The following is a 19,786-nucleotide window of genomic DNA, read 5'->3' as shown; positions in this document are numbered from 1 at the left end:
CTTCGAGCCAAATATGGAACTATATGATAATAGTGATTAATTAATTAAATAAAAATTAGTTGTAGTTAACAAAATTAATTAATATTTAATTATTGTATAATTTTTTAAATTATATTAGACAATTAAATTAATTTCAAATTTTAATTAAATAATTAATTATATTTTTCAAAATTATAATGAATTAAATCTTTATTTTCAAAAATATTGGACTTAATTAATTAGCATAATTAATTAAATATCTTTATTTGAGTGGCAGATAATGATCTGATAAGTTCAATTTGGATTTGAATTTAAAAGATTAATATTTATTCAAATAATTAATTATATTTGATAATTAGTTAAAAAAATATTTAATTTGAGTTTGAATTCAAATTTGAATTAGTTACCAGGTTGTTAGATTTTATCCGACAAAGTAGTTTGAATAAATAATTAAATAAAAATAGAAAAATCAGGTATCCCTAAAAATAGGGGTGGTACACGTGCACACAGAGTCCATGGACTGTGTGTGGCATGTACTGCTATTTTTCAAGGATAGGATTTTCATTTTCATTTAATTAATTAATTAATGGATAATTCAAGAAATTAATTTTTGGATATTTTCATTAATAAAATAATTAATAAATTTAAAAGTAAATTGTAAGTTGGTTACAGATTTATTTTTTAAATTTGAATATTTTCTTTTAAGTATGACTAATCAGAAAATATATAGATAACTAAGACAACCCAGTCTATTCGCTTTGTGAAAAAAAATAGAGATATTTTTCTCTCTCTGAAAAATAAAGAATCAATTCTCAGGCCTATTCTCTTGATCTCATGTGTTGAGTACATCAAGTAGAATCACAAATAAACTATCCTTCATTCTCTAAGTGCTCACACACTTCTTGAGGTGTAGAGAACGTTGTGGAAGATCTTGGTGTGAGTACCTAGGAGCAGCTCGGATAGGAAGATCGTTCTTATTACGAAAAGATAGCAAGGACACTTGATAGGCTTCAAGAGGTATGATTTCTATTCTTAACTTGCTTATGATTAATGTATGTATATTAATGGATTCACATATTTAAAGATAGTTTAAATATGTTACAAATTTTTTGTTGTACACTGGGCCAACCCCACCACCTTTCCGCTGTGTATTAAGAAACTAGTTCCTAACAAGAGGGACAGTCCACCACCACGAAAGTGCAATATTTGAAAGCCTGGCAAGGCTATTCCCCCAGTGTCATGGGTAACATGATTTGGCCCATTGGTATGAGACCCTCTCCCGAGAATTTGTAAAGAGTCGAGGTGCACGGGGATAGGTCACTTGTGGTCAGCCCGATCTTTTCGAAAGCACACTTAAATAGGAGATTCACCAAACTCCCATTGTCCACCAGGATCCTAGCCACCATCTTGTTGGATACCTGGCTCTCAATCACTAAAGGGTCGTGGTGCGAGAAATGAACTCTCCAAGCATCGTCCTCAAAGAATGTGATGACTTAGTCAGTCATCCGCAGCATTTGGACTGGCAGTTGAGTCAAGGCCAACACCTTATCATTGTGGTTTAAGGCCCACATATATCTGTTCTACGAGCCTCGAGAAGTGCCCCCCAGGTGGGGTCCTCCCGAAATGGTCCCCACTCTGCAGTTTATCAGAGGAGGTTTGTTTTCCATCGGCTATGACGTAACCATGGGCGTCGGGCTTGGAGATATAGGAGCAGTAGGTTGCGCATGTATTCCTGCTGTTGGAGTCAGTGGTTGGCGAGGCCCGCTCTGAGTGTATTGATGGAGGTGTCCCAACTTGATGAGGTTCTCGATCTCATCCTTGAGCTGGCGGCACTCATTGGTGTGGTGCTCTATATCGTTATGGAAACGACAAAACTTTTCAGGATCTCGCCTTTCCTGTCCATCCGCATGGGTTGTGGCTTTCGATAATGAACATGTTGTTCTGTAGCCATGAAAATATTCTCATAGGAGTCTACCAAGTCAGTGTATTCGGAGTACTATGAGACATAATTCTCGCCAGAGGTAGTTCCTTGTTCAATCTGCGCAATCCTTTTTCCCTTAGGCTTTCAGCCCCTGCCCTTTCCCCCGCGTCTACTGCTGTTGGGGGTTCGACTAGGTGCAACTGACTGGGATGGAGTGACAACTCAAGCACTGAATGTAGGCTGAAAAGCACTGTATCTAGTGGGCTTCGCTCCGTATCTCGTCGAAGCCGCACTAAAACCAGCGGTCGACACGGCACTAAAGCCAGTGGGTGGGACACTCGGACTAGATTGGACTCCCCCCAAACCTAGTTGGATAGGAGCGTAAGGCAGATACTGGATCCCCAAAGCGATGGGGCCAGGTGAAATTTGAGTGGGGAAGGCGACGGGCCCCTCTAAATGCTCCAATCTGGGCATCCTCCCAGCTGATATATTCTTGTGCTCGACGAATGAAGTCGTCGAGCCATCAGCATCCTCTCCGCTGGAGGTCGTCCCACAATGGGGATCCCGCGCGGATGTCGGCCTGGAAAGCAATCAGTTGTTGGCCATCGTCGACCCTCTTGGTTCTCGCGACTTCCTCCTTAAAGCGTTTGATATATGCCTTGAGGGTCTTGAAGGGTCCTTGCTTTATGTTGGCCAATGTGTTGACCTCGAAGCTCGCTTTCCAAGCTCCTATAAATTGTCTTTGGAAGGAAGACGATAGTTGGTGCCACGACTGAATGGATCCCGACCGACGCTTCTTTAACCACTCATCTACTGATCCTGTTAGAGTTATCTGGAACACATGACAATTAGCGTCCTTGGAGACGCAATGCACCGACATCAACCTGTTGAACTTTGAAAGGTGGTCAGTGAGGTCCGAGCCACCATCATAAGATGGAATGGCTGGCATCTTGAAGCCCTACAACAAAGGGGCTTCCATTATGTGAGGAGTGAATGACTCCCCTTATTTTTCCTCCGAGTCTGAGTCGTGGCCTTGTCGTTGAGCCATTCTGAGCATGATCCTCTTCAGACTCTCTAATTTCGCGCAAAGCGAGTCGCAGTCTCGGTTGACGCTCTGCGCCGGGTTATCTCTCCTTCGAGCGTCGAGATTGTCTTGGAGGTCTGATGGACCTTTCTTGGTAGTCTCGCGCCCATTCTTATTGCACCAACGAGCATTAAGGTTGTCCCGTAGTTAGCCTGACCTCGAAACACGTCATTATCCTCGGAACAAGCCACCTCTGTTTCCCCGTCGGACTCAACATTCTCATTGCCAACTGAGATTCTGAGCCCGCGTTTTCCGCCGACAAGGAAATTTCGTATGCTGCCTCCTCGGCCCTTGTTCCTGTGGGGATGGCGAGGTGCCTAGGGGACACCACCTCTGGGCCTCGCACGGTCCATATTAGCGCACCTGGGCGAAACGCCCTGGGCCCCACGAGCGCTGGTGGCCTGGCAGCGTCCTCAGGCTCCTGGGCTTCACCTATGCTAGCTGGCCTCGGGACCTAACTATCTTTGGGATTCTGATGTGCCTTCTTTGATTTTGGACCAGGGTTATTGTCAACCTTACCTTTGCCACGATCTTGGGGTGTAGGTGGGGTTCCATCTCCAGCTAGGTGCTTGGGAGGCACGCCAGCTGACGGATCTCGCACCAACCTAGCTGGGTGCTCGAGAGGCACACCGATTGGAGCGAAAGGTAGCTTTCCAGCTGAGGGCACATGAGGCACACTAGCTGGCTGCTCATATGGTACTTCGTCATGGGGGTTCACTCGCAGCCCTTGGGCCGCCAAAGTAGCCCTCATGACATTAACCATCTCCTGCAGGGCGGTAATATTACCCTCTTGGGTGCGATCTTCTATTGTTGAATGTCCACTTGGTCATGGAGCACCACCACTTCTGGTGTCTCCTCCGCGTCCATGGGATGAGGATATTCCTCCTCATAGTATTCATCGTCTCCCCCGTCATCCATGTTGTCGTCCATGCCATCATACTCGGCCTTTTTGTCGTAGTCCTCCATCGCATCAAGGTGGTCTTACGGTGGCATGTGACCGGTTTCTCCTCCCTCAGCTGTGGCATGAGGGGCAATATCGTCTGGTGCATTCCTTCGAGTGATCACCACGAATTTTCCAAGCTTCCTTCAAGCTCTCAACGAAAGCACCAAAATGTTGATTGCTTTTTTCGCTGGCAACTTAATTCGAGAGATTAAAGGATAAACAAGGAAAGACACAAGGTTTTACGTGGTTCAGGTTATAATAGAACCCTATTCCACGAGTCTCTATTATTTAGTGAGCTTGAAGCTTGTGGTAGCGAGCTTCAATGGTGATTCTCAGGCAGCGTATATATTGCACTGAGTACAAAGTTTTTCTCTCTAAAAAATTTAACCATTTACAAAGAGATACCCCAGTCCTATTTATAAAGGTTGGGATCATTAATGTTAATCATCTCTCATTAATATCAAGGTATTAATGTTAAATTAATACACAAAGGGTTGTGTTACAATAAAGACTATGACTCACACATAATCTACGGGGCCCATTGCAGAAAGTCACACACCAACTTTTTGGGGAACATATGTGTGACTGTCAGGGTGCGACGCACGTTTGCCCAAGTCAGGCAGCGTTGTGGGAAATGTCGATTATCGAGTGTACAAACTCGACACCACTAATCGAGGATCACCAAAAGTTGTCAGATGATCCTTTCGAGACCCACACATGTAGTGATTAACACCTGACATTACTCCAAGGCACGAGGACCGTAATCCTGGACTTGGAGAATGGCCAAGTTAGAAGGGCCCCTTGGGGTGTGACATCACTTGGTGACATCCTCTCCCTGAGAGAAGACCTCGTGTCATGAGCTTTCGTAGCTATTCATGCTTCGGAGACCGACTTGAAATGTGGTCTCAATGGAAGACATCCCCGTCTGACAAAAGACCTCGGGACATGACCTCGCCTGGAGGCCTTCTCGACTCGGCCGAACTGGACTACATCGGGGTCCTCGCCTCCCGAGGGCTCCCTGGCCTGTCGCTAAGTACTCCCAATTGACACGTGTCAGATGACGAAAACACAGACAACAATAATAATATTTGGAATTTTTTAAAAAAATATCAAATTTTAAGAATATATATATATATGACTACACATGTCTAAATTTTAAAAAGTTAACTTTAAAAATTCACAATTAATGTAGTTTTTCTAAACTGATTAATTTTCTGTAGGAAAACTATGACTTATATATTAACTTATACATTTACATCGGAACATAAAAATTATATATTTGAAAACAAAAAAAATAAAAACAATTGGATATTCTTATATAAATAGTTAAATGACAAACAAAAAAATTTACGTGGTATAAATTCCACATAATAGTTTGTTGCATATTTTCTTTGCATTTTTTTAATAAATAAATAAATAGATAAATAAAATTATTTTCGTATCAAACAAAAAAGAATTGTTACACCTTAAGATTTCTAAAAATAGGATATTGAATTATAGGGGAAAGATATTAAATTTTACCAATAAAAATAGGATACATTAAGCAATTCTCAAACAAAAAGAGGATACCACACAACATTTATCAATAATTATTATAAAGGAAACATCAATGGGTTGGAGGTTGGGTTGACTCTACCTGTCTTTTCATTTTCCTGGACAGAGACCAGCTCTTCAAGTCTCAGTTAAGGTGTAACAACCAACTCTCAAAAGACTATGGATCTCTCAACCAGCTCCCGCACAGCCGACGAAGAAACCCTTCTACTAAACGACACTGTCGACGGCGTCGTTGACCACAAAGGCCATCCTGTTCTGAGATTTACTTCAGGCGGTTGGAGGTCGGCGGGTTTTATCATAGGTAAGAACTGAGATTCGATCTCTACCGAATCAAATTCGACAACCGTCAATGGAAGCTGAGAGTTTTTCTGACTTTGAAAATTTTGCTTGTTCAGGTGTGGAGGTAGCTGAGAGATTCGCTTACTATGGGATAGAATCCAACCTCATAAGCTATTTGACCGGACCACTGGGACAGTCAACGGCCTCGGCAGCCGCCAATGTCAATGCATGGGCCGGAGTGTCGTCGTTGCTTCCCTTGTTTGGAGCTTTTGTGGCCGATTCTTTTCTTGGCCGCTACCGCACCATTATTGTTGCCAACTTGCTCTATATTATGGTTTGTTTAATTTTTCACCTTTTATTATTATTATTATTCTCATTATTTTATTGCATTGCATTTTATTATGAATTAACAAAATTAAAAATAAACTTCTGCTTAGTTGGAAGCTGAAAATGTCATTCGGTAGAAGAGAAATTAGGCAATTTTTTAGTGTAGACGACGCACAATATAAATATATATATTTCTATTCTCCAGTTCATAAAGTTTTCCAATCTGTTTAATTATTTTCTTTTAATAGTTACAGCTTAACCTTACGTTTGGAACATAGAATTCACGAGATTGAGAAAATCAAAAGTTTGAAATGAAAATTTCATGAATAGTTGGAGGAAATAAGAATCCTGTACAAACAGTCCAAAACAGAGTCTAAGGTTAGAGTCTTGATTGTTCTGGTAGTTGCATCATCAATGACCATCTCAGTCAGTTCTAAAAATTTATTGCTTCTAAATTTTTTTTATGAAAACTAAATTAACCATTTGTTTAAAGAAGAGACGAATATCACCTCCATGAGCGACCTTCTCCCAAATTTATTGAAAAACATCACTTGTAGCTGAAGAATACCGTGGTCGTAACAAGCCAGTAAAACAAACCCACACAACAATAACAAAGAAACCACACCAAAACCCAAAAATAAAAAAAACAAAAACAAAAACAAAAACAAAAACTAAGAGAAAAACTGATGAGGCAAACCCACCTTATCCAACCTAAGCATAAAAACATAAAAGGTGTCATTATAACCTACCTCACACCTCCTGGCGAGGTAATCTGCTGCAAAATTTCATTCTCGCAACTGATGATTAATAGAGAATTGCACGTCCCTTAAAAGCATAAGATGATTAATGCGGAAGAATTTAGAGAATGAAAAATCTGATCGTATTATTGAAAAATGAATGAATACAGACAAGAGAACCTATGATATATATAGGTTCTAAACTATCGTGAAAACAAGAAGATGAAAACAACCTAAAGCTAAAGAGTTTTAACAGAATCTGTTACAACTAAATAACAAAAATAAAGCTAACTAACTATCTAAACAAAGTAAAGAGATGATGTACAAAAGGAGGTTAACAGAGTTAACCGAGTAATCCTAATATCCCCCTTAAGATGGATTGTTGATATCATGCACAATCATCTTAGAAATATGAGAATGAAGAGTAGCGGATGGTAAAGCTTTAGTGAAAGCATCAGCTAGTTGATGCTGGCTGCACACTGAGATAAGTCGGATCGATGAAGCTTTAATCTTGTCTTGTATGAAATGACAGTCCAACTCTACATGCTTAGTGCGTTCGTGAAAGGTTGGATTATTAGCTATGTGCACGACATAATTGTTATCACAGTAGATGAACGCTGGAGAAGATTGGGGAATGTGGAGAGCTTTGAGCAGATATCGGAGCCAAGTTATCGGAGCCAAGTAAGCTCACTTGCAGTTGTTGCCAAAGCACGATACTCAGCTTCAGCGGAGCTTTTGGAGAGGGTAGGTTGCTTCGTGGAGCGCCAAGAGATGAGACAATCACCCAAAAATACATAGAAATCGGTAGTGGATCGCCTAGTCAATGGACATGAAGCCCAGTCCAAATCAGAAAATGCTCGCAGCTATAGAGAAGAAGTAGAAGGATAGAGCAGTCCAGGTTTAGCTTTAAGATAGCGAAGAAGGTGATGTACTGCTTGTAGGTGGGACGTCTGAGGTGAACCCATGAACTGACTAAGACAGTGAACCGAGTAAGTTATGTTTGGGCGAGACAAAGTGAGGTAGAGCAACCTGCCAATAAGTCTCCTGTACTGTGAAGGGTTAGGTAGAGGAATACCATCAGTATTGTTTAATTTTAGTCGTGGATCCATGGGAGTGGCGTCTGGTTTGCTCCCTAAATAACCATTATCATGGAGGAGCTGGAGAGTGTACTGTCGTTGAGTGAGAAAGAGGCCAGCAGAGGAACGAGCGATTTCAAAACCAAGAAAATACTTGAGTGTCCCCAAGGCTTTGAGTTGAAACTTGCTGTTGAGAGAATGTTGCAGCTGGTGTAAAATGGAGAGGTTGGGCCCCGTGATGGTGATATCGTCTACGTAAACTAATAAAGCAATGAAAGTGTCCTCACGTCCTTTTGTAAAGAGGGTATAATCGACCTGAGATTGTTGAAAACCTTCAGAGATGAGAGCTTCAGTCAACTTTGCATACCATTGTCAAGAAGCTTGGCGAAGACCATAGAGCGATTTGTGTAGTTTACAAACAAGCGGAGGACCTGTAGAAGAAGAACCAAAAGTTAGTAAACCGGGTGGAATAGACATGTAGACCTCTTCATGAAGGTCACCATTCAAAAATGCATTATTAATGTCTAGTTGAATGGTATGCCACTGCTTAATAACTAAAATGGCTAATAAAAGTTTTAAAGTAACCATTTTTGCAACCGGGGAAAAATTGTCAAAAAATTCAAGCCCTTCTTGTTGGACATAACCTTTGGCAACTAGACGAGCTTTATAACGCTCTATAGTCCCATTGTTATCGTATTTAATTTTATATATCCAACGACAACCTATAGCTCATTTGTGAGGAGGTAAAGTAGTAATAGTCCATGTCTTATTTTGTTGCAAGGCTAGAAGCTCTTGCTACATAGCTTTAACCCAATTGGTGTCTTTGGCAGCTTCTTTGTAAGAAAAAGGTTATGTATGAGTTGAAACTGTATAGACAAATTCTTTATGAGCATTTGACAATTTTGAATATGAGATAAATTGAGAAATAGGATAAGGAGTGGAATGAGGTAAAGAAGTAGTAAGATGACACTCAAAATCCTTAAGGTAAGCAGGTGGGCGTGTGGGCCTATGTGACTTGCGAAGGGGCAAGGAGTCAGATGTATCAATAGGAATATCAGAAATCTCAATAGGAGTATTCTCTGCCGGTAAAGTTTTTGGTACAATATCTTCATTATCTTGCTGTAACGAAGTACTTGAGTCAAAAACATCAGCAGTAGGTGTATTAGAAACATCATCAGTGTTAGGAGAGTATATGTAGTTTAAGTGGCAGTAAGAGCACATTCAGACCAAAAATTAAGAGTATGTGCTTGAAAATGCAATGCACGAGCAACATTAAGGAGATGTTGATGTTTCCTCTCAACAACAGTGTTTTGCTGAGGAGTTTCAACACAAGTGAATTGGTGTAAAATGCCTTTGGAAGCAAATAAAGAAGTGAATGCAAGCTCAAGGGCATTGTTAGAAAAGCATTTTAAAGTCTTGTTAAATTGTGCCCCAATCATGGCCAAAAAATTATGAATAATAGTAAGCACATCAGACTTGTGCTTGAGTAAATAAAGCCAAGTGAAATATGATTTATCATCAACTAGAGTGAGAAAAATTCGATGATTAGAGTGTGATAGTGTGTGATGTGGTCCCCAAATATCACAATACACTAAATCAAAAATATTATCAACAAAGTTGTTAGGATTAGCAAAAAAATTGCCAAAGGACAAATGAAACAAGGTAAATCTTTATGTAAATGTGTAGTATTACATTTCAAAGTAGTACTAAGAGTATCAATACATTTAGAAGACAAATAACCTAGCCTAGAGTGCCAAATTTTAGCACTAACAATGTTGATATGTAAAATAGAAAAAGATGTGTCCAGGGTGCATAAGCCATTGTTTGAGCTACCCTTGTCAATCATCTTCTTGTTGAGAGTTCCTGTATGCAAAAAGAGGTGTGACTAAAGATAACAGAGATAAAGTTTGAAAAGGTTAAAGCACTAACAGAGATGATATTAAATTTGAAAGTTGGTACATAAAGAACATCTGTTAGAACGAAATTGTCTTGTAAAATCACTGTACCACTGTGATAAACATAAAGAGTTGAGTTATTTGGTAATAAGAGTTGAGTAGGACTTATTGAACCTAAAGATAGAAAAAGATTTATATTGGAACATATGTGTCTTGTGGCACCCAAATCTATAATCCAAGATTCATTAGTTTGAGGAGTTGATAAAATGGTACCTGTTGTTTCCATTGTGGAAGGAGGGTGAGTAGGAGGTATACCATTTTGTTGGGCAGCAAGAAGATTTAAAAGTTGCTGGTACCGAGTGGCATTGAGTTGAGGTAGAAAGCTGGTTTGTTCACCACTGTGTGAGGTCGAGTTGTGACTGGTTTGCAGTTGATTTGCAGCAGCTGTTGGAGGAGGTTTGGGCTTGTTATAACCAGGGGATAGCCATGGATCTTGTAGCACTTCTCTATGGTGTGACCATGAACATTGCAATGTGTACAAAATGGTCTATTTTTGTGGTTAGGGTTGGTTTGATGTAGAACCAGATGAAGTTTGAGTTGATTGTCCTCCAGTAATTGCAAAAGCCATGGTGAGATTGTTAACAGGATCACTTGAAGTAGACGAAGTCACGGTGCTCCTTTGATTTTCATCCTGAGTTATGAGATTGAACACATTGCTTAAGGGAAGTAGGGGATCCATGAGCAAGATATTGCCTCTAACTTGAGAATATGAATCTTGAAGTCCCATCAGAAAGGACATAGTACACTCCATTTGATAATCTTGTAATGCCTTTACCCCTCCACATGTGCAAGCATTACACGTACAAGCAGGCCTGTAGTGAGACAACTCTTCCCAAAGGGTTCTGAGTTTGGTATAATAGATGCTTACAGATAGGAGTTCTTGCTTGAGATTCATCAGTTCACGCCTAAGTTTGAAGATGAGGTCCACTGCTTTGCTGGAATCTTGTTTTCAGATCCTTCCAAATCTCTGCTACAGATTCATCATAGATAATACTATGAGAGATATCTTTAGAGACAGAGTTTAAGATCCAAGAAATCACAATGTTGTTGTTACGAATCCAGGCATTATACAAAAATGAATCAGAGATAGAGGGTTTAGGGATAGAACCATCAAGAAACCCCAATTTGTTCTTCACTGAGATTGAGAGCTTCATAGCTCTACTCCAAGATGTATAATTGTCTTGGCCAGTGAGAAGTTGAGAAACAAGCACATTACCAGGATTGTCAGCATGGTGCAAGTAATAGGGGTTCGAGGGATCGTCGATTGTTGTTCTTGCCGAAATAGATGGAGGAATCGATGGTGGATTTGATTGAGTGCGCTGGTTACCGTTGTTGGTATCCTGTGAATCAGAGGAGCAGCTGAAGAGTCGACATCGCCGATAGATGGTGAGGTGCTCATGATTCAGTCGAGAGTGAGAAGAAGTGCGAAGAAGAGAGTCGTCGGAGTTGGAAGGGAAACACTGCTCGCCGGAGATGGAAGAACATGGTGAGCAGGATGAACAAGACAGGATCACAAGGAAATCAAATTTCCAGGTCTGATACTATTAGATATGTATATTAACTGTAGAATTAGCTAGAAATTAGGCTAATTAGTTTCCTTTATTCTCTTAGTTCCCTAAAATAGTTTCCCTAAGTTGTGTATAAATATATGTTATTTTCTCAATGAAAGATACAAGACAATTATTCTCTTCACCATTGTTTACATGGTATTAGAGCTAAAATTCGAAATTCAAAATTAGGGTTTATCACAAAATTGGGATTTGCAATTAGGGTTTGTTCTTCATCTTCCTTAGGGTTCATTTTTCGGAAAACTCACTTAGAGAGCTCGTGAACTCTCACCGCCAGCACCAACGGACTGCCCAGCCGCCGATCTGCAAAACCTCGGAGTTTGGTGGCTAGAATCGTAGCGCGTGAGCCACACGCGCTGCCTGAAGTTTCTACAACGACACCCACGCGACGACGCGTGAGCGCGCATGAGCTCCCTTTTTCCGGCCGTTTCTCTACCGGTTGACTTTTTCAGTGTTTCTGACCTTGTGGTGCAACCATTTCTACCATCGCTTTCTTCTTTTGTGATCATTGAGGTTTGTTTGTCATCCTTTGGTGTGATTTTTCGTTCTTTGTCTCTTTGTTCTTGCTTCGCTGTTTTAGGATTATGGCAGAAAATAAGTCAGCTATTGTGATGGATATGGTGCCGATAATGTCTAAAATTACCGACCATAAACTCAATGGTTCAAACTATTTGGATTGGAGCAAGGCTATTCGCCTCTATCTATGGAGTATTGACAAAGATGATCACTTGACTAGTGATCCTCCAAAATCAGATTCGAAGGAGAAAGCTGACTTGACATGGCTTGGGGATGATGCTCGCTTATTCCTTCAGATTCGAAATTCTATTGATAATGAGGTCATTGGTATGATCAATCATTGTGAATTTGTTAGAGAACTAGTAGATTATTTGGAATTTTTGTATTCTGGAAAAGGAAATCTCTCCCATATGTATGACGTGTGCAAAAGATTTTATCGTGCGGAAAAACAAGATCAATCCATCATAAACTATTTTATGGCATTCAAGAAGACATATGAGAAACTTAATACGTTGTTGCCCTTTAATCCTGATGTGAAGGTTCAACAAAGTCAGCGGGAGCAGATGGCTATCATGAGCTTTCTAGCGGGGCTCTTCCCTGAATTTGATTCTGCGAAAACACAAGTTCTTTCTGGGTCTGACATCTCATCTTTGCAAGATGTCTTTGGTCGTGTTCTCCGCACTGAAACTACTCCATCTACTCCGCTTACTAGTGCTTTGGTAAGTCACAGTAATAGTAATGCGCCTGGGAGATCTTCTACCTCAAGTGGACAGAAAGGGGATATCCACAAGGGCTTGACAATCGAACATCGGATTCTGGAGGCATTTTTTGCAACTATTGTAAAAAGCCTGGCCACACCAAATTTGACTGTAGAAAGTTGCAATTTAAAAATCAGCAAAGACAGTTCGCTAATGTTGCAAGCACCAGTGTTGCATCTGACAAATCGATCGTTATTTCTGCTGATGAATTTGCCTAGTACTCACGGTACCAGGAATCACGTAAGTCTTCATCTCCTTCTGTCATTGCTATTGTTGATTCAAATAACTCGAATGCATGCCTTCTTTCCACATCCTCAAAATGGGTCATTGATTCTGGTGCCACAGATCACATGACAGGTAATTCCAGTCTCTTTTCTACTTTTCAATCTCGTAGTTCCACTTCTATTGTTACCTTAGCTGATGGATCATCATCTTCTCTTCTTGGATTTGGCACCATTACTCCTACACCTCTGCTTACTTTGTCATCAATCTTACACTTACCTAATTTATTCTTTAATTTGCTTTCTATTAGCCAACTCACTCGTAATCTAAATTGTTGCATCTCATTCTTTTTCAATCATTGTTTATTTCAGGATCTTATGACGAATAAGATTTTTGGTAAAGGACATGAATCCGGCGGCCTGTATGCTCTTGATCCAATGCCACCAACTTCTATTGCTTGTTTGAGTGTCACTTCCGCTTTTGAGGCTCATTGTCGATTGGGTCGTCCACCCCTTCTTTTGTTCAAGAAACTTTGTCCCCAATTTAGTAAGATGTCTTCATTAAATTGTGAGTCGTGTCAGTTTGTTAAACATCATCGTCTTAGTTCGAGTCCTCAAGTCAATAAATGTGCTAGTGTTCCTTTTGAATTAGTTCATTCTGATGTTTGGGGTCCTCCTCCTATTTTGTCTGAACCTGGATTCAGGTATTTTGTTACTTTTATGGATGATTATTCTCGTGTAACTTGGTTATATTTAATGAAAAATCGTTCTGAGTTGTTTTCTATATTTTGTGCATTTTGTGTTGAGATCAAAAATCAATTTAATGTTTCTGTTCGTAATTTGCGAAGTGATAATGCCAAGGAATATGCATCTGCTCTTTTTCAGTCTTATATGGTCTCTAATGGCATGCTTCGTGAAACTTCTTGCGTTGATACTGTATCTCAAAATGGTGTAGCAGAACGTAAACACAGACATCTACTTGAAACTGCATGAGCCCTCTTGTTTCAAATGCATGTTCCTAAACCTTTTTGGGTTGATGTCGTATCCACCGCATATTTTCTTATTAATCGCATGCCATCTTCTGTTCTTAATAGTGAGATCCCATCTAAAGTTCTTTTTCCTGGTAAGTTGATGTTTCCTGTTGACCCTAGGATATTTGGTAGTGTTTGTTTTGTTCGAGATGTTCGTCCACATAACACGAAATTAGATCCTAAATCATAAAAGTGTCTTTCTTGGTTATTCTTGTCTTCAAAAAGGATATCGGTGTTATTGTCCCGATCTTAACAAATATATTGTATCCTTCATGGAAAATACACCCTATTTTTCGTCTTCATCTACTCCTCGTCAGGGAGAGAATGATGATTTGCTGGTGTATTCTACCACATCTTCTGACCCTGACCCATGTTCTAATGAGTCTCCTATTTCTCCACCTATCTCAGAAACAACACACAACAACTCTCCTGATCCTCAACCTGCCTCAGCTACAGCTCCTGACATGCCTCCGCCTTCTATTAAAGTGTACTCAGGCGTCCACCTCCTGTTTCATGTCCTGCACCTACTTCTTCGTCATCAGATCCGGACTCGAGCGATGATCTTCCCATTGCACTACGAAAAGGTAAACGTCAGTGCACTTATTCAATTTCTTCTTTTGTTTCTTATAATCACTTGTCATCTTCTTCTTGTTCTTTTATTGCTTCCCTTGATTCTATCTTGATTCCTAAAATTGTTTGTGAAGTCATATCTCTTCCTGGTTGGCATAATGCAATGGTAGAAGAGATGAATGCTTTAGATGATAATGGTACTTGGGACTTGGTTGATTTACCTTCCGAAAAACGGGTCATAGGGTGCAAATGGGTATTCACTGTTAAGGTCAATCCAGATGACTCAATTGCTCGCTTAAAGGCCCGTCTTGTTGCTAAGGGTTATGCTCAAACCTATGGAGTAGACTATTGTGATACTTTTTCTCCTGTTGCTAAGTTGCCATTTGTTCGGTTGTTTATTTCTATGATCGCTACTCACCATTGGCCTTTACATCAGTTAGATATCAAAAATATTTTTCTTCATGGAGATCTTCTGGAGGAGGTGTATATAGAGCAACCTCCTGGTTTTGTTGCTCAGAGCGAGTCTGTCGTCTTCAAAAATCTTTATATGGTTTGAAACAAAGTCCTCGTGCTTGGTTTGGTAAATTTAGTCATGCTGTTGAGAAATTTGGAATGTTGAAGAGTAAGTCGGACTATTCTGTGTTCTATAAGCGATCAACTGCTGGTATCATTATGTTAGTTGTATATGTGGATGACATTGTTATTATTGGAAATGATACTAGATGAATCTCATCTCTTAAAATCTTTCATTCATACTCAGTTTCACACGAAAGATTTGGAGGTGCTCAAGTATTTCTTGGGAGTTGAAGTCACTCGTAGTAAACAAGGTATTTTTCTATCCCAAAGAAAGTATGTACTTGATTTGCTGACAGAGACAGGAAAGTTGGGAGCAAAGCCTTGTAGTACTCCAATGAATCCTACTGTGCACCTTACAAGAGATGGGGAACCATTTGAAGACCCTAAAAAATATCGCAGGTTGGTTGGAAAGTTGAATTATCTTACTGTGACTCATCCAGATAATGTATATTCTGTTAGTGTGGTCAGTCAGTTTATGTCATCTCCAACAATTCATCATGGGGCAGTATTAGAGCAAATTTTGTGCTACTTGAAAGGAGCACCAGGACGAGGCATCGTGTACACGGATCATCGACACACTCATATTTCTCAGATGCAGATTGGGCAGGTTCCACGGTAGATAGAAGATCCATGTCAGGTAATCGTATTTTAGTTGGAGGAAATTTGGTCTCTTGGAAGAGTAAGAAGCAGAATGTTGTGCCATGATCCAGTGCAGAGTCCGAATATAGAGCTATGACACAATCTGTGTGTGAGGTAATATGGACATATCAGCTATTGATTGAAGTAGGACTCAAAACTTCAGTACCAGCAAAGTTGTGGTGTGATAACCAGGCTGCCCTTCATATTGCATTTAATCCTGTGTTTCATGAGCTGACTAAGCACATCGAAATTGATTGTCATTTTGTTCGTGAGAAGATTCAGCAAGGTTTAATTTCTACAGGATATGTGAAGACTAGAGAGCAACTAGGGGACATTTTCACAAAACCTCTTAATGGGGTGGGGTGCGGGTTGATTATTTTTGTAACAAGCTAGGCATGATTAACATATATGCTCTAGCTTAAGGGGAAGTGTTAAATATGTATATTAGCTGTAAAATTAGCTAGAAATTAGGCTAATTAGTTTCCTAAAATAGCTTCCCTAAGTTGTGTATAAATATATGCTATTTTCTCAATGAAAGATACAAGATAATTATTCTCTTCACCATTGTTTACAGATACCATAAGTATTATTGAAAAATGAATGAATACAGAAAAGAGGACCTATGATATATATAGGTTATAAACTATCTTGAAAACAAGAAGAGAAAAACAACCTAAAGCTAAAGAGTTTTAACATAATCTGTTACAACTAAATAACAAAAATAAAGCTAACTAACTATCTAAACAAAGTAAAGAGATAATTTACATGTACAAAAGAAGGTTAACAGAGTTAACCGAGTAATCCTAATAAAGATCATCCCAATAATCCCATAAGTACCAAGCCGTGCAATTCCGATTATTCAAGTAAGAAACAATTAAATTTGAGTCGCTCTCAATAATGTAGTTTAAGTAAATTAATGGGTACTTCTAAAAAATTGTACTAGTATCCAAAAGAAGCTCTGTGGGATCCAAAAATATTTATCATTCAAATTACATGTGCTGATTGGGTGTCCATATCAAGGACAATATTCATTAAACTGCACTTTTTCTAGTAAATTATAATTGGTTTAAGCGTTTGTTTGATATCTTATCTCTGTATTGGAGTTTTCCTATTTGTTAATGCTAGGATTTCATTGTTTGGTCTCAATTGGACTGATTATTTGTTCTGATTTTAATTTTTTTTTCTTTATAGACTTTGACTTTCAGGATAAGACATTTGAAATCTTGCAATACACCTTGTTCAGACCTTTCCTCTCTTCTTTTCTGCATCAGTCTATCTTCTCTTGCATTTTCAAAACTAATTATGAATTTAGTTTTAGCATTACATATACAAATTAGGTGCCAAATACTATTTATGCTTTGGTTATTTATTAAAAAGTGAATCTCAGGGACTGGGTTTGCTGTCTCTCTCTGCCATACTGCCTACTGCTGGTGCTTCTGGCTGCCAAACCAACAGAACGTTGCCATGTTTGCCTTCTCAAATCCAATTAATCGTATTCTTTTTCTCACTGTATCTAGTTGCAATTGCACAGAGTGGACACAAGCCCTGTGTTCAGGCTTTTGGAGCTGATCAGTTTGATGGACAAGATCCACAGGAGTGCAAAGCCAGAAGTTCATTCTTTAATTGGTGGTATTTTGGTATATGTGGGGGTTCATTAGGCACAGTATTGATTGTAAGCTATGTACAAGAAAACATCAGTTGGGCTTTGGGGTTTGGAATCCCCTGTATTGCAATGGTTCTCGGGCTGTTTGTATTTTTGCTTGGAACTAAAACATATAGGTATACTGTTATGAGGGATGAGAAAAACCCGTTTTTGCGTATTGGTAGGGTGTTAATAGCAGCATTCTCAAACCGGGGAACATCCCCATCACTAGAAGCCACTAAAGAGGGAAACTTGCCTCACCAAAGCCATGAACAATTCAAGTAAGAGAATTTGTTTTCTGATTTATCTTCAGAAGTGAAAAGAAAGAGGTGATAGTAAAGCATCATTAATTAATATGAAAGTTCAACCCAGGCCTTTTGAATTTTCTTTGTTAAATGATATTCTTAAATATTATATTATAGAAAAAAATATCCAATAATCAAATTTCTGAAGATTATCTACATTGCTGTTTATATTATAGATCTTGTTATTGGTGAATATTCCAATAATACATATCATTTCTTTAGGTTCCTAAATCATTTTACTGTTGTAGATGCATGGGTTACCTATGTAACATGCTGTCACCTTACTCCTTAATGTTTGAACCTTGTTGAGAATGAAATAAATATAATAGTAGCTTTCCGCTCTTTTTACCTGATATCTAGCTGAATGAACTCCATTCCATTATTTACCTGCCAAAGTATCTGCTCAACTTTACCTAGTTTTTTTTTTGTTACAGAATTTTATCTTAAAATAGCTGGAACAAGGAAATTTACCTTTATCTTAAATTACTTTTCTATGTGATCAACCATTGTCTCATGGATTTTGGGTTTAATTTTTTTTTTAGGTTTCTTAACAAAGCCTTGCTGTCACCAGATGGCTTAAACCAAGATGGGAGAGTATTCGGTGTTGTTGATGTTGAAGAAGCAAAGGCTGTGCTTCGACTTGTTCCAATTTGGGGAACGTGCTTGGTGTATGGCATCGTGTTTGCACAGGTGCCTACCTTCTTCACCAAGCAAGGAGCAACAATGCAGAGAACCATATGGCCAGGCTTTGACATACCACCTGCTTCACTTCAATCCGTCGTTTCTCTTGCCATTTTTTTCGTCATCCCCATTTATGACCGTGGCATTGTTCCAGTTGCCAGAGCTTTCACCGGCAGACCATCTGGTATAACAATGCTACAGAGAATAGGTACTGGTATGTTTTTATCTGCTCTCTCCGTGGTCATTGCAGCTCTCGTTGAGATTAAAAGGCTCAAAACTGCTAAAGACTACGATCTAGTTGATTCTCCTGGTGTAACAATTCCAATGAGCGTGTGGTGGTTGGTACCTCAGTACCTCTTACAAGGAGTCTCTGATGTTTTCACCATGGTTGGTCTTCAAGAGTTCTTCTATGATCAGGTGCCAACAGATTTAAGGAGTGTAGGACTTGCCCTTTACCTCAGTATCTTTGGTGTGGGTAGTTTTCTCAGCAGCTTTCTTATCTCCATTATTGAGGAGACAACTGGTGGGAATGGCCGAGATAGCTGGTTTTCAAATAATCTTAACCGCGCTCATCTTGATTTCTACTATGGACTACTTGCGGGACTAAGTGCCGTAGCTTTCGCTCTCTACTTGTATTTTGCAAGATTTTACATTTATAATAGAGCTCGCTTTGTGTAAACTCTACGCCACCTTAGTGTCTTTTTAAAAAAAGCAGCACTACTGAGGTGGAATTTAAAACTACTGTACTATGTAATCTGCAATTCTTGTTATAATGTAATAGATTATAATGCCATCTAATTTTTACTCCTAAAAATTAATAAATGAACTGGATTAGATGAGGAAAACACAAGTAAGCTTGATGTGTCAAAATGAATCGGCCTAGTAGGTTAGGTTGTCACATGTACTCACGTTACCAGTGTGCTTTGATTAGTAATTCTAATTAAAATAAAATTTATGAACAAAGGGCAGCATGAGTTGTCCATGGAGAAAGCCCCTTCCTTAATTAACATGTACATGTATAAGAAGGATGGTAAAGTCACAAGGTTTAATGTCCTCTTCGATTTAGGTTCAAAGCCTCAACGTTAAATTCATTACTTAAACAGCTAACAAAAAACCTGTGTTAACAGTACAAATGATAACAAGCTTCAAAATTAATTGAAAATCGTAATGTCAAAATTTTGATTGTTCAACGATCCAGTTTTTCAAAGTGACCAAAAAGAATCATAATAACTAATAAAAATGGAGAAAAACAAATGAAATGGTATTAGCGTTAGCATTAGGAACAAATGCTACAAATACAAATTGAAGTTTTGGGGTTCACGAACTGGAAAATTTGATGACAGAGAAACCGCAAGAGAGGCAGAGAGAGTCAAAGGCTGTCTATCAAGAGATTCTTTGTAGTGTTAGTTGATTGTCAAAGCTGT

At 39.2% G+C, this 19,786-nt stretch overlaps 1 protein-coding gene across 1 annotated transcript; it reads left to right on the top strand.

The window, feature by feature from the left end:
• Positions 1-5,511: 5,511 nt before the first annotated feature.
• LOC133805385 (protein NRT1/ PTR FAMILY 5.10-like) lies at positions 5,512-19,155 on the top strand. Its single transcript, XM_062243558.1, has 4 exons — positions 5,512-5,782; positions 5,877-6,094; positions 17,122-17,657; positions 18,224-19,155. The coding sequence occupies exons 1-4, from the start codon at positions 5,641-5,643 to the stop codon at positions 19,038-19,040; spliced, it is 1,713 nt and encodes a 570-aa protein (XP_062099542.1). The 5' UTR covers positions 5,512-5,640; the 3' UTR covers positions 19,041-19,155.
• Positions 19,156-19,786: the final 631 nt, after the last annotated feature.

This window comes from Humulus lupulus, chromosome X, assembly GCF_963169125.1.
Source record: "Humulus lupulus chromosome X, drHumLupu1.1, whole genome shotgun sequence".
NCBI classification, from domain to species: Eukaryota; Viridiplantae; Streptophyta; class Magnoliopsida; order Rosales; family Cannabaceae; genus Humulus; species Humulus lupulus.
The sequence above is the reverse complement of the archived record's forward strand: the minus strand, read 5'-3'. Positions and strand labels throughout refer to the sequence as shown.

Bases quoted from the DNA above. Each gene is read 5' to 3' on its own strand.
- LOC133805385 (XM_062243558.1), top strand. From the start codon at position 5,641: ATGGATCTCTCAACCAGCTCCCGCACAGCCGACGAAGAAACCCTTCTA. The intron at 6,095-17,121 runs GTTTGTTTAATT...AGTGAATCTCAG, and splicing joins CCAACTTGCTCTATATTATG to GGACTGGGTTTGCTGTCTCT. The intron at 17,658-18,223 runs GTAAGAGAATTT...TTTTTTTTTTAG, and splicing joins CAAAGCCATGAACAATTCAA to GTTTCTTAACAAAGCCTTGC.